General features: G+C 45.7%; 1 protein-coding gene across 1 annotated transcript in view; it reads right to left on the bottom strand.

Annotated features, from left to right (window-relative positions):
• The window catches only part of POLA1 (DNA polymerase alpha 1, catalytic subunit), a 2011520-nt gene that overhangs the window by 1550294 nt on the left and 445247 nt on the right, over positions 1–15979 (bottom strand). Inside the window, exon 19 of the mRNA XM_085622423.1 lies at positions 15324–15440. Within this exon, the coding sequence (XP_085478549.1) occupies positions 15324–15440 (117 nt within the window). The remainder of the gene's footprint in view (positions 1–15323; positions 15441–15979) is intronic.

Raw genomic sequence — 15979 nt, 5'->3', positions numbered from 1 at the left:
CGATCTCTCCTTCCTAAGCTCTAATCTCGACTCCATTCAAAACTGGATGTTAACTCATCAACTGATCCTAAATCCCTCCAAAACTGAATTCCTCTCCTCTCCTCCTCACTTTCTCCTCCCCCAGTGCATTCATGGATGGATCAGATTAATCTACTGAACAATAAACCCATCATTGTCGAGAGCGTAAAATCCCTTGGTGTCATACTCGACAAAAAACTCAATCTACTCTCCCACATCGATTCCATTGCAAAGTCTGCTCGATACCAACTGCGCCTTCTTAGGGGGATTCGTCGCTTCTTCCCGGAGCACGACCTTAAAACCCTGGTCCAATCGCTGGTTCTCTCCAGATTGGACTACTGCAATTCTCTTCTTACTGGCCTCCCCAAATCCCACCTGTCCCCCCTGAAGTCCGTTCTCCATTCAGCAGCTCGCTTCATATATGGGGCCAAAAGAAGCGACCACATCACACGCATTTCATCCACCCTCCGGTGGCTTCCCATAGAGGCAAGATCTATCTACAAGACTGCCTGTATCACCCATAAAGCCTTGCACTCCTCCTCCCCTCGCTACCTGGCGGATAAACTGAAACTCTCTGGAGGCTCCAGACCATCACGTAGTGCAGAAAATTTATTGCTTGAACCTCCCACTTTCAAAAAGGAAAGATCGATGGCCCAATCCTTTTCAGGCAACGCGGTGAGAATCTGGAAATCACTTCTGCCTCCGCTCCGGACCACCAGCTCTTCCCAGGCCTTCAAAACTGACCTCAAAGCTCTCCTCCTTCAAAGACACTTCCAAATTTAATTCACGCCCTCTATTTTCTGAAGGAAGTCCTTCCATTATAGGAAATTCTGTTCTCCGTGCCTATAGAAATGCCTTCCCAGTGTGTTTTTGTGTTTTGAGTGTCTGCCATTTATTGCAGTATTCTGAACGCTTTTGTAACATGCACACGTCATTTTTTCCTTTTGTAACGTATCGTTTGCTACCTCTTGTATTTTGTGTGCTTTCGATACATGCACAACAGCCACCACTGCCTCATGTATCGTAACTTTTGTTTTAGTGTTTTGAGTGTCTGCCATTTATTGCAATTTTTTTACCTCTTCGTGTACTTTGTATGCTCTTTTAACCTGCACACGTCACTTTTTCCTTTTGTAACCTATCGTTTGCTACCTCTTGTATTCTGTTTGCTCTTGATACTTGCACAATTGTCACTATTGCCTCATGTAAAGTACCGTTTGATTTTGTAACATGCTCACTTGTAATTTTTCTCCTTATGTTTCATTCCTGCTCCTATTGTGAAGCGCTCTGACACCTTCGGGTAAAGTCCGCGCTATATAAAAACATTAAATAAATAGAGAGGAAACACCCCCACTCGCTATAGAGCACTTTCAAGATACCTGCTGCCCCCCCCCCCGTGGCCCTCGTAGTGAATAAGTCCGGATATTCTGGTATGTCGACCATTGTTTTTATTATTAACCTGCATTAATTACAGGTTCTCAAGCTAACAACTAATTAGTGTTAACTAATTAATGTTGTACCTTGACCAATTGAGTGTCAACCTCTGACCCTCCGAGTGAGTTACAATAGGGAAGAAAAAGCCACTGAAGCCCCACTACTTAACGCAAAGGGGGCCAAAACACCAAGGCATGCAGTCGAAAATGGCACCCAGAGTGAAATTGAGGAGCTAATTGTGGAGGTTGAGGAGATGCTCAAGAAAGATGAGAAACCGCATGACAAAGGAAGCAAAATCCCCCATTTCTACCTGGGAAAACAATCGAAACTGAGTGGGGAAAAAAGCACATTCCAGTTAATGAACAGAGCGATTTTGTCAGGCGCTTAACACAGACCCCCTCAACTCAGAATGGTGAATACCCAGAAACCTCACAGGGTCCTATACAGGTTACAGTATGCTTGGGAAGTGTTAGTGTCCAAATGTGTTTTGTAGAGTAACTCTCATGCCAAGCAAGACCGGCCGCCAGGCGCCAAGTAATGTAACTCACTGCACAACTAACAATCCTACAGAGGGGTCAAGTGTGAAGCAATCTATCGACCCAGGGATTACAGGTTAACCTCCAGTCACAAAGGATTTACAATCGCATGTCTTTTCTGAAATTTGAGTTTGCGCGAATTAAGGAGGCTATTTCATTGCTGAACTTTCGATTAAAGAGTATCCATGAATTTATCATTATTGCTCCCAAGTCTAGTACGAACCTGTAGGTTTCATCTGACCGGACACATCAAAAGCTCAACCCCGGTAGTTCTTTGAATCCAACGTTTAGAAGTGACTCCTTCTATGACCATCACGTTAATGGTGGTTCTGTATTACATCCCCTCCCCCACAACTAGCATTTGGGAATGAAGGAATGAAGGAACAACTGTCAAGTCAAAAATACTTTTGATTCGTTAAAAATCGTAAAAGGATGGCCAACCATCATAAAACGCGGTACTTTAAGTGAGCATTTTCTTTTAAAAACATAAGGGAGAAAAAAGGCCTTAGGTCATAACCACAATTAAGAAACTGGTACTACAATACATTTAGAAAATGTCAGCCAGCAGGTTATTTGTTAGCAGCTTGTATTAATGAAGGAACAACTGATCCCAAGGCCCAACTATCAATCTTTTCCTCCTTATTCGTGCAAACATCTTTTTACTGTAACCCATATATCTGACATTAGATCATTAGGATCAACTCTCCAGATAGATCAAGAGCACAAGAGGAAAGATTACCCTCTGGTAACGAACATGGTCTTGGTGGGGCACAATCTGCAGACAGGAAGTCCACTTACAGTGGCAAGGTCAATCCATCTATGACCATTTTTCACCATATTGAGAACTGAGATTTTCATGTCAAATGTTTCCATGTTGGTAGTAGGACAAAAGGAGAGTAAGGAATACGCTCATTAAAGCCCCTCACTGGATTCGATCTAAACGTCAATGTCTGGCCATAATTCGTGAGGTTATCGTTTAAGCTCCTCGCATAGAGGAGAATAAATCCACCTTTCGATGTCAAAGTTAATCTTAAATGGCCAAGCTCTGTTTGAAAAAGGAGGCAAGGACAAGTCAACTGCTTTTATCCAATATTCAATTCAAGGTTCCAGTAATTGGAATGTGAGGGAGCCACCCTATAAAATCATGAAGTTGGCTTAGTAACTGAAGGAACCTACAATTCTGTTGCCCCCCAGCACTGCAAATCCTCCTGGGAAAGCCCGACCTATCCCTAACCTGCTTATGGTGAAGGAAACCACAATGGATTCAAACATCTTCTCCTGGGTCTTATTCGCTTTGTCCTCACAGAGGTAGGACCATCAATTAAGGATTCATAGAAACACACAACTGACCATACACAGACAAAAACTATTACTATTTAGGAAATCATATCATATGTAATTTTTAATCAACGACAGGACTAATACACAATGTACACATACAATAAAACAAAAACTATAATACCTGTGACAAAGAGTGACTGAAAAAATAGTGCACATATCAATACAGAATTCCAAAATACATTACATATATAAAACAAAAAAATTCATACGCAGCGTTAATTTACAATGAAATACGTGGCCATTTATCTCAGAGCAAGTCACGCCGGAGGACTCAAGGAAGCACGTGTTGCTCCTTGCCTACCTACTGATAAGCAAAAAACGTCTGCATTTAAGGAAAGCCGTGAGTGGCTGCTTTCCATTTTTACCTGGGTTTATCGAATCCTGATTCTAAGGACGTAAGGAAGCAAAGGATGCTCCTTACTGAATCACTGTCAAACTGAAGACGCCTGTATTGAATGAATGCCTTTGAGCAGCCCCATCCCATTTTTACCTGGTTATAATGAAACCTGATACTCAGGTTACCTTCATTGATTGAGGCAGAGTGCGCAATCTATTATCAGCATCTCTCCGAGAGAATTTCTCAAATAATTGGTCTATAGTCCTGATGAAGAACCCCACGGTGATGTCACTCAAGTACACACGTGATCAAGGGGTCGAAACGACGACGTTTAATACACAAGCGTTGCTGCACAAATAGACATACATATATATTAGAGATGATAAATCGCTTGTCTAGGGTGTTTCATTGTAAATTAACGCTGCATATGAATTTATGTTTTGTATTATATATGCAATATATTTTGGAATTTTCTATTGTTGATATGTGCACTATGTTTTCAGTCACTATGTCACGAGTAATATTGTGGTTTTATTGTATGTGTACCTTGTGTATTAGTCCCGTTGTTTATTACAAATTACATAGGATATATGATTTTCTAAATATATCGGACATTTTCTATTTTAGTCGAGTTTTTGTCTGTGTATGGTCAGTTGTGTGGCCATGTTGAGCAGCTCGGGATAGTGGACTCTTCGTGCCCAATCCGGAGCCAGAATAATAACTTAGACCCCGTCGCGCTTGATCTTCAGCACTCTGGGCAGAAGTGGTATAGGCAGAAAGGCGTATAGAAGACCGCAAATAGACTTGCGAGGAAAAGCACCGCCTAGCGAGTGCCGCCTCGGAAATTCCAACGCGCAGAACTGCTGACATTGTGCGTTCTATTCGGTGGCGAACAGATCTTACCAAGGCTCTGCCTATGCTGAAAGTAACCTTACGCCACCTTCGATTTTGGACGCCATTCGTGATCCATCATGCACCTGCTGCTGAGTTCGTCCGCTCTGGCGTTCAGGGAACCTGCCAGGTGTTGATCCACCAGGGATATGCCCTGATGTTCCAGCCATGTCCAGAGAAGGGCGGCCTCCTGACATCTCCATGGCGTTGTCTGTGAACACCTGCACACTCTGTCCCGGACAGAGGTAAGGAAAGCTTTGAGTGCAAGACGAATCGCCCGAAGCTCCAGAAGGTTGATGTGGAGCTCGGACTCTGCCGGAGACCAGAGGCCTCTGATCGCCGCCTCCCCCATGTGGCCGCCCAAATCCCAGAAATGATGCATCGGTCACCACTGTGAACTCTGGCTGGGGAAGGAAGAGGGATCTGCTGCCGACCCAATCCTGGTTCGTGAGCCACCACTGCAATCGGTGTGCAGTGTCCTCCGAGATCTGGACGCAATCGGACAGATTGCCCTGATGTTGTGCCAACTGGAACTTCAGGTCCCACTGCAGAGCCCACATATGCCATTGGGCATGTGTGGGATGCAGGAGGCCATCAGACCCAGCAGCCTGAGGGTCATCCTAGCCAAAACCCGGTATAGAGGCTGAAAGATCGGAATCAAAGGCCAAAAATCCCAGACTCGCTGTTTGGGAGGATGAACCTGAAACTGCGTCATGTCCAGAACCGCCCCGATGAAGAGAAGCTTCTGAGAGGGGGCCAGGTGGGACTTCGGCACGCTGATGGAGAACCCCAGCGAATGCAGGAGGTCGGCCGTACTCTGGAGTTGAGAGACGACAGCCTGGGACGAGCCCGCCTTCAACAGCCAGTCATCGAGATAGGGGAAGACTGAAACCCCTAATCTGCGCAGATGAGCTGCGAGCACCGCCATCACTTTTGTGAACACCTGAGGAGCACTGGTACAGCCAAAGGGGAGCACGGTGAACTGAAAGTGCTCGTGGGCTACCACGAACCGCAGGTAATGCCGGTGGGCCGGCAGGACGGGGATGTGAAAGTAAGCGTCCTGCAAGTCCAACGCTACCATCCAGTCTCCAGGGCAGACCAGACCTGAGCGAGCGTCAACATTTTAAACTTCTCCTTCCGAAGGAAGCGGTTGATGTTCCTGAGATCCAAGATAGGACGCAGGCATTTGTCCTTCTTGGGCACCAGAAAGTAGTGGGAATAGCAACCACGACCTACTTCTGGGGCAGGAATGCGCTAGATGGCTCACTTGGCCAAGAGGGCCGAAAATTCCTGTTGGAGAAGGACCAGATGATCCTCCGACATGCGATGGTTCTGAGGTGGCATGGATGGAGGGGTAGTCTCGAAGGGGAGGGAGTAGCCCCTTGGGACTATTTGCAAAACTCACCTGACGTGATGGTGTGCCAGTGGGGGAGGTGATGGCGAATCCTGCCGCCCACTGGTGTTGGGTGGCCCTGAAAGGGGGGGGACAAGGAGGTTTGGAGGCAGCTGCCGAGGGGGCTGTGGTGGACTGGCCTGTCCACTGGCCCCCAGAACCACGGCGCTGGCTCCTACGTCCCCGGCCGCACAGAGGCTGAACAGCTTACGCTGGCCTGTGGCTCTGGGCGGGACATGGCAGGGCACCCTTTCCGTAGCCACAAAAGGTGCAAAAGGCACACAGCGCAGGGCGGGTGGTGGAGAGGCCCAGGCCATAGCCTAGAGTCCTTTAAGCCCTCTAGCGCGTTGTCTGCCTTGTCGTTGAAAAGGTGACAGCCATCAAAGGGCATGTCCAGAAGAGTGGATTTAACATCCCCGGAAAAACCAGTCGACCGCAACCAGGCGTAGCTTCGAAGGGCTACTGAGGTGGAAATCGTCCTGCCTAGTGAGTAGACAGTATCCAGCCCACAGCGGATGGTAAACTTCACTGCGTCTCTTCCCTCGGCAACTGCACGGGAGAGCACGGCCCTCCTCCAAGCACTGGGGCAGCACGTGCGCTACCGTATCCCACACAGAATGGGTGTAACGGCCCAACAGACATGCGGTGTTTACCGACCGCAGTCCCAAGCTGGAGGAAGAAAACATTTTCTTCCCTAGGTGGTCCAGCTTTTTGGATTCCCTATCCGGTGGTGCGTTAGGGAATGCACCTTTGGAGGTGGAGGCTTGGACCACCAAGCTCTCAGGGGTGGGGTGTTGAGAGCGGAATGTTGAGTCGCCCAGGGCCGGGCGGTGGGGTCAGGCAATCATCCTGTCCACAGGAGCCCCTGTGTTGGGCCTGTACCAGGTGCCCAAAAGGATGTCCGTGAGGGCTTCATTAAACGGCAGCAGGGGCTCCGAAGAGCTCGCTGCCGGTTAAAGCACCTTTCTCAGGTTAGTCTTGACTGCCATCGTAGGTAGCTCGAGGTGGAGAGCCTCAGCCGCCCTACACAACACCACTGCGTAGGACGCTCCCCCCTCCGTAGCCACGGTAGGAGGAGACAACATGCCAAGATCTGGTGAGGTATCCAGACCACTGGCTTCCCCCAGTTCCACTCTCCAGTCCTGTTCATAAACCAACTGGTCGGTTAAAGGGTCCCCAGACCCCTACCAGTCCTCCTCTCCTCTGGCTGCCAATCTGATCTCAAAGAGCCAGGGTAAAACAGGGGTACAAAAGTACCAGTCGGCGCAGGATCCAGACTCAGTGTCTACCTCGAGGTGTGGCCTGCTGGGGACACAGACGCCGGTTACGGATGTGGTGCCGGTGGAATCTGCGCCGGGGGAGGTGTAACAAGGTCGACTAGGCCTGGATCCAAGGGGACCCTGCGGCGCCGAAGCTGTCGGCATCGAAGGCCCATCTGGCTGCCCAAAAATGGCGTGCATCGCTTCGTAAAACTGAAAGCTGGGCAGGTGTCGCTCCCGGTCCCGGGAAGGGAGGGAAACCCAGAGCCGACCCTACAGGCCCCGCACGCGAAGCCACAGGAGGGGCACCACCCGCATCCCTAGTCGCGTCGGCCCAGGAAAGTCGAAGAGCCGATGCTTCTTTGAGGACTTCGAGCCGATGCTTCTTTGAGGACTTCGACTTACCAGAGTGTGAAGACTTAGATGAAGAATGGTGACCCTACCCAGACCCCGCGCGGAGCCAACTGCCGGGCCTAGAGTAGCTTTCGTGACTGCTCCCGCAAAGACTTCGGGACCATGGTTCAGCAGTCTGAGTACGACTGGGGGTAGTGGTCGCGCTCAAGGTAGTAAAGGTACACACGGTGCGAAGCAGTCACTGACATCAGTCGGTTACAGGAACCGATAGCCTCGAAGCCAGGCATCTTTCGAGCACCAGGAATCTATTGACTCAGAAAACAAAGTTGACAAGTGACTGGAGGTACCGCGCTCTCCAGATCTGCGCTTGCTAGCACAGAAGAAAGAAAGAAAGAACTGACGTCAGTGCACAAGGGCGGCGTCTATGTAGCTACCGCAACGTCATCCCGGCTACCACGACGCAGGCGACAAACGCCTAGTCGACCGACGCAACCTTCCAACGCGCAGGGGTTGTCTTCTACTCAAAACGCCCTGCTAAGTGGAAAAACCTCTTCCTTCTCCAACGACAGGTTTCCAAATCAATCAAAATCCCCTATGGAGCTAAACTCACCAGTTCCCCCCTCACTAACCTTTATAGGAGAAATCTCCATTTCTATTTTCAGGACAGGGAACATACTTATACAAGCTACAGACCAAAACCTCACCATCTTTGACCGACACCATCCGTCCCTTCTCGCTACTCTAACACAGCCTGACCTTGTACCACAATCTACCCTCTACCTCCTTCAGCCATACCTGTACCTTCGCAGTGAACTACACGGACTCTGTACACACCTTTGTTGATCCCTCTGACTCATTTAACAACCTTGCTGCCCCCCCCCCTCCCCGAGTCACACCTGAGCCATGTAATCAATATAAAGACTTCAAGGGCTTTCACCCTAACCAACGAAAATACCGTAATAAGTCGCACTGACATACCTAACAAGGCGCACTGACATACATCACGTCGCCAGCCCCAACTCAAGAAAAATCATCAGGGAGTCCCATACGGACACACCCCTCAAATAATGCAGACCCTCCTCTGCCCACACAAAATATCCACCTCCCCAACCTCAATGGCACTGGCCCTCCCTATATTGAAGCTTGCTCACCCCCCGTTAACCGCAAGTCCTGACACATTTACATTCTCCCTTAGAGCTGTAATCCTCACAGACTGTCCCAGCTCCTGAATCGAATAGAACAAAATGTTGAGTTAATAGCTAAAGACCTCTCACATGTATAATAAAAAGATTTTTTTTTTTTAAAAAGACCTCATGATCCAGGCCAAGTTAACCTGCTACCACACTCCCAGTAGGGAGAATCTGCTTTCATGGATAGGTTACCCTACTCTTCGCCAACATCCCTATTGGACCACTATCCCCTTGAGTTGTGCGGCCCACAGACCCCACCGAGCTCACAGCCATACATCCGATCTGGAAGTGGAAGAGCTCATAGAATCTTACATCACTATGGCCCAGAATATGGTCAACAAACCTTTGTTCACTATCCCAGTAATTGTGAGCTCTAATAGAATACCTCAAATGTTCACCTCACCCAGACCACCTGCAAAATACACAACTATTCAGACACTATATACCACAAATAATAGTCCCAGCCAGCTAACATGCAAGCTCCTCAACAGCAGATCAGCAGTAAAACACACTACTGATATCTCAGAAGCTACACTGGATAATGAAATAGATATTGCATTCCTCACCAAAACCTAGATAAATGAACACTACACCCATTCGTGACCTCCTCATCCCTCCCAGCTACACCGTCATGAGACGGGACAGACCACAGAGAATAGGTGGCGGGCTGGCAATCATTCACAAAGAAGATATCCATCTCACTCCTTTAAAAACCTCAAAATACTCTACTTTCGAATACCTTGAAGCTGAAATCTCAGCTACAGACACCTGTCCCAAACATCACATCTACCACCATCCTGGTGATCGCACTCTCTTCTCAGAGGAACTTACTGACCTAGTAACACAGTTCTCCATAGTGGACTTGAATGACGTTTTCTTAGGCAACTTCAATACTCAATGGAATAGCCCAGAATACACCTCAGTCTGTTTCCTTACTAACCTTCTTGAAATAAATGGCCTCAAACAATTCTGCAATGAACCAACCTATTGCAAAGGCTCCACCCTAGATGCTATAATGAGCAAAAATTAGCTGATCTCACTTCAATCCATCACACCCATCAACTGGTCTGACCACCATCTCGTACTGCTTAAGATCAAGACCCAACTCAGATCTCACACAGTCCCTTCCAACAAACCTACGCATTGGGCTAGGAATATCAAACAAATCCAGATAACTGAATTGGAATACAGGGTCCGGAACCAACCTCTCCGCTGAAGACCTCACCACCCACTACAATGCAGCGATGACTGATGTGCTTGACCAAGTGGTACCACTTACACTAAAACAATCTAGAAAATTACAATTGAAATTCTGATTCAACACTTACCTAGACAATGAGAGGACACAGCGAAGACAGTCAGAAAGAATATGGAGATAGCACCCCTCTACAACGCACCTCTCTCCTAAGCTCTGCACAGCTTTCTTATAAGAAACATCTTTAGAGAAAAAGCCACCTTCTTTGGTAACTAACTTGACCGTGCTAAGAACAGACCTAGGGACCTCTTCAACATGATCAAACGGCAAACAACCTTTACCTCCCATCACAAAACAACAGCCACTAATGAACGTTGTGAAGAAAATGGCAACTTCTTTACTGACCAAGTAGCACAAATTGAGCAATCCGTCATCCAAGTCGAAAATCCATCTTCCATACCAACCCACCCCGCTGACTCACTCTCCCCAATGGTTGCTCCCACCTCAGACTTTACTATGGACCAAATGGCCCCAAGAAAAACTATTGTCAACTCTGATCTCCTTTAACTGAAGGATGATGTTAATTGGTCTGACTTTAAACCCATGACAGAGAGTGAAGTCTACAATATAATTGCAAACTTGAAGCCCAGTTCCCACTCCAATGATCCCTTCCCACCCACATTAGTACAAAACCTCAACCATATCACCCCATTCTGGACAAAAATCATCAACACATCTTTCTCCTCAGCACATGTACAGGACTCCCTCGAACGAGGCCAAATCACACCCATACTTAACAAACCAGGGGCTGACCCCAATAACTTCAGTAACCTCCTACCTGTCACCAACCTCCCATTCCTAGCCAAAACAATGGAGAAATGTGTCCTACTACTCAACTATCATATAGAGCAATTCCATCTCCTTGACACCTTCCAGTCAGGATTCAGAAAAGGCTGTAGCACATAAACTGCTATGCTCAATATCGCGGATGACACTCGCAGATACTTGGATGAACTTGACACATGCCTCCTAATCCTACTTGACCTTTCAGCAGCTCTTGATACTGTTAACCACCCAGCATTAATTGAGACACTCAAGAACCACAGTGGTATCAATGCACAGTCTTTAGTTGGTTCACCTCGTACCTGCAACATTGCTTTCAACAAATAAAAATCAACAACTGTATCAAAACAAACACTAGTTCCCCCATGGTATGCCCCAAGGCTTAATTCTCTCCCCTGCTCTTTTCAATCTCTTCATGGAGACCCTTACTTGAACAAAGCAGGGATAAAATATCACCTGTATGCCGATGACGCCCAACTTTACTACAGTATTAATTCACCGAGTGACATCATTCATCGGAATGATACATTAAGGTAGAAACTTGGTTTAACAACCACCACTTAAAGTTGAAGCTCAACAAAACTAAAAAACTACTTTTCTCCCCTAACAACCACCCTCTTCCAATCCAAGTTTGGCTCACTAACTTGGACGCCCTTCACTGCAGACAAAAATCAGTCAATGAAAGACGACATCAACAACTCAGCCAAAGGAGCACTATACACTCTTAAAAATATCAAGAAATCAAACCTTTTACACCGCCTGATTATTTTAAGCCAGTAGTGTATGGCAACGACATCCTCACAGGAACTCCGAAAACCCACCTTGCCCCCCTTACAACAGTTCTCAATATGGCTGCCCAGCTACTAACAGGTGTTAAACGATTTGAGCACATTTCACTGACCCTCAAGAACCTCAATAGGCTTTCCATCGAAGGAAGATGCATCTACAAGACTGCTTGCATCACCCACAAAGCCCTTCATACCCCTAACCCAAACTACCTAGGCTCCAAAATTTCCAAAGCAGGAAGAGTCAGGACTTTATCTTCTCATCCCTCCCAAACTGAAAAAGAAATCCTCACAGATACGCTCATTCTCTAGAAATGCTCCTAGGATCTGGTACTCTCCCTGGAGATCTCCGCTGTAACCCATCTTTTCCATGCTTCAAACAGGACTTTAAATAGCTTCTGCTCAACAAATATCTTAATATTCAAACTAAGCTATGCTCCCAAGGAGTCACAATCCTTTTAGGCCCTTTAAGGCAGGCATTTTATTTGATTGTTTAAGCTTCCTCTTTGTCATTCACACCATAAACTTGTTCTGTTACAATGTCCTGTAACTACCTTGGCTGCATAACGATTTACTGGATAGATATATATATATATATTTGGATGTAGCTCTATGTTGGATAACTTACTTCTATGGAACGACCCTGCATTATATGTAAAGCGCTTGGATAACTTCAGGTCTAGCTAGTGCCATATAAAACCTATAAATCAGAGGGTTTCTTTGCCTATTGCCTAGGCAAATTTTCAGGGAACTTGAGGGTCTTCTGGCCCCCATTGATCTCTGTATGGAACGGAAGACTTTGAAGTTGCGCTATGTGCCGAGAAGACTAAATGTTCCATTAAGGAATGCTACAATTTGGTGTTGCATCTTCACCATACAGCATGATGGCTTAATGAAATCACCAATCTAAGTCCGACTTACTGGGGGATTGCCATGGGCCTGTGGCTCTGTGGTACAATGCTCTTACGTCCTGGAATTCCCTACCTGGTGCTCTTCATATGCAGAGGAAGGGAATGAACAACTTAAGTAATCAAAAATGCAACACTGCTGCTGAAGACTGCTATACTGACAGATTTCTTTGCACTGTCCAAGTCTGCTGAGATATGACTAAATAGAGGGTGGTTACTTGATGATGGTAGATCTGCATAATGGTAAAGAATATAGACCCTTTCAGAATACTAGAACGCATTTTAACATGCATGTCATGCAGTTACCATTCTATAAATGGCACCCCATCTTACTACTGAAGGATATCCTGTCCAACCCCCAAAAACTAGTGTATTCCCTGAGGTTGCTTCGTTGGTGGGAGACGGAGGACTACTGAACTGGCTGTACTGGGCACCCTGTGGAATATGACCCACTGTGTCACTATGGGTCAGGTTTCAGTGGGAACTGGACTGTGTAGATCATACGGGTGACAGAGGAATCAAGCTCTGATTTAGACCAAGTGTCAAGTAATGCCCATTTTCACATTAAAGAAATTCCAGGGTTAGGAGCCATAGATTACAGTGACATTTTCAAAGTTAACTAAAGTTATTATAAATGGATTCAGTGGTTCCAAACCTGTGGTGCGGCTACCCCCGGTGTCTGCAAGCCTCCTCAGGGGGGTCCGCGACTACTTAGAAAATTATATATTAACAGATTAATAAAGTGAATATAAATAAAGAAGCAAAATGTATAATTTAACATTTTAAAATGTACTGTAAATGTGAAGGAATTTGTAATTGGACGCTAAAAATTAAATTAGTGGCCTACGATTGCTTCGTGAGAGCAGTGCAGAAGCATCAAACAGAATATAATATGAACAAAGTTGCCTCGATTTAATTTAGAAAACCCCTCACCTTTCTATTAAATTTTTTTTATGTGTTTGAGAATTAAATAAAATGGGTTATCATTTAATTATTTGTTTGATGAATGCTTTTTATCTGTATTTTTTTATTGCTTTGCAGTTCCAAGCATCGACCATGCGTAGTCTGGGGTCCAGTAATGCCTCAGTGGACGGTTCCCGGATTCCAGTAATGATTAAGTGGGGGTCCCCAGAAGTCAAAAGGTTGAGAACCACTGGATTTAGTAATTAGCAGAGATTAAGTCCATAGACACGTTAAAAGAGCACTGTTCGAGCAAAACACTTGTTTACAATTACAAAATTGATGCATATTTAAGTTTAAGCTACATGAACACTAAAAACTAACAAGTGTAATTCCTGGATTGGTGAACATGTACTCTCGCATATGTGACTTACTACGACCGGCAATCTACTAATAAGGTGAATTGTACATATTGATAACTTGTGAAAAAGGTGACAAAATGAGGTTCCACGCTAGTTAGGATTTTGGGGGGGGGGGGGGGGGGGGGGCGGCCAACATGTGAAAGAACTGTGCACCACCCAGATTTTATTGCTTGAGTGTGCGGATGTTATTGTCAATAGGAAAAAGAATCCTGTGGGGAAAATGCTTTTGCACTTATATCTGTTGCAAGATAACAGGAGTGGGTTGTGAGCATTACAGAAAATCCACTCTAGTAAATATAGTGGCCAATGAACATAGCTGGAAATGTGCAAAGTGTGCGAGAATATGCAATGCAGGAGCAAATATATGTAAATCTATGCAAACTGCATACTGTACTTGATAAATCCTATACTTTTTTCATAATTCGGGCCATTTATCTACATTCTAGTGGCTCAGGTCTGCCAAACTTGGGATCGCTTGTAAACGGGCTGAACATTAGTATTGAGCTCCATTTAGAAATACATTTACACGAAAGAAAAGGATAAACATGCCGACAACTGACCCCCCGTTATTGTGAGTTAATACCATTTGTCCCTCTCAAATTTCATTCGATTTATCACAAGTGAAATGGAGCGGGCCTTTCAATCACCTAGTACTTCCTTACCATCCTAGGCACAGGGAGTAAGAAATAACCATTAAACCAATACACCGTGAGCCTAGTCTCTCTACCTGTTTAATGTGTGACCCGTCGTCCCTGCACTGATTAAAAGTACAAACAATTGTTAGTAGCCCGGAGGACATTTGGACTAGGCCAGAGATTCTACGTTTAAACCAGAACTTTGTTAATAGGATTTTAAATTCTGAATTGCTGAAGTGATTACTGAATCAAGCAAGTGACAACTACAGCAACCGATCATGCGCCCTACCTCCCAGCATTAATCGTCAGCTTTCGTGTTGCTGCACGCATACCTAAAGTATTTGCTAAAGGCGTTATACTATTTTGCTATCTTAAATATCCAATTTAACTGGACTCAATTTAGAATCCTCAAACTTATTAAAGGCAAAGTTGGCCCTGCCGGAAACAAACGGCAAGTGTTGAACTGAGCAAACCAAAAATGAAGGTGTTGCTTTAATGGACACAGTCGTTGCCTACGTAAGTGGCCGAAATGTGTTACAGGGGATTGCTGCACACCATATATAGAACATACTCCAGCATGAAAGGCGTGCCAGCACTGCTACTAAATTATGGGATTCTCTACAAATTCCGAAAAACACCATTACCACCTCAACCCCTGGAAACGAAAAAAACATTTGTGATGCGACACAGATACAACTATCAAAATACTAGAAAAATGGGCGTGGTAGGCAGAAGCAGTGTTTTCGCTCTACGGCTTTCATGACCCCACCCACATACGGAATGTACATTAAAATGTCATTGTAGAGTCCATACGGTCTGTGTAAAGGACAGCAGAAGCAAAGCAAGAACCCCATTTCAACAACAGGTAGATTTAAAGTGATTTACCCCAAGTTTTGGCATGACTGATCTCCTCAGGCGACCAATTTTGGACCAATGAGGAACTTTACACACATTGATTCTCTGGAGTAGGACTTCAAGGTCAAATCCATAAATATCATGGCCCTGTAAATGGAAGAGAAAGGAGTTCAATTAAGTGGATTAACATTTGTGTAAATGTTGTTTCAGAAGTGTTGCTATTGTGGGAATGATGGTCTACACAGATATTTTCTTACAGCGTCGTAATATAGAAGTGTTCATGACAGAAGGATGGTGGCAACTACAGTGGTGCATTGTGGACAACACAGCAACTCGAACTACATGTACGGAATTCCTAGGTTATTGCCTTTAGCTACACTCCAAGGTCAGTTGCTAGGAATACGCTGAGATGCTATCTTCTCAGTATACAATTCTAAAGTGGTCCTATCTAGTTGGCGTAGGGACCCAAGCCTCCCCTGGGTTACAAATCTTCTCAGTATAAGCATCGTCTGCTGTCCTGAAGGGGAGGGGGGGGCTGGGGGGGGCAGCATTTCACAAGTGGTTGGCTCTGTGGCCAGCAGTAAAGGTGCGATGGAGCGTGCCCAAAAATTCTTAAGTCAATATAGCCTATGCAAAATACTGCACACACCTTTAGACCAGGGGGTTGGGAGATAACGATCTCTCAA

Source organism: Triturus cristatus, chromosome 8 (assembly GCF_964204655.1).
Source record: "Triturus cristatus chromosome 8, aTriCri1.1, whole genome shotgun sequence".
In the NCBI taxonomy this organism is placed as follows: domain Eukaryota; kingdom Metazoa; phylum Chordata; class Amphibia; order Caudata; family Salamandridae; genus Triturus; species Triturus cristatus.
This window is presented reverse-complemented; position numbering and strand designations above follow the sequence as displayed.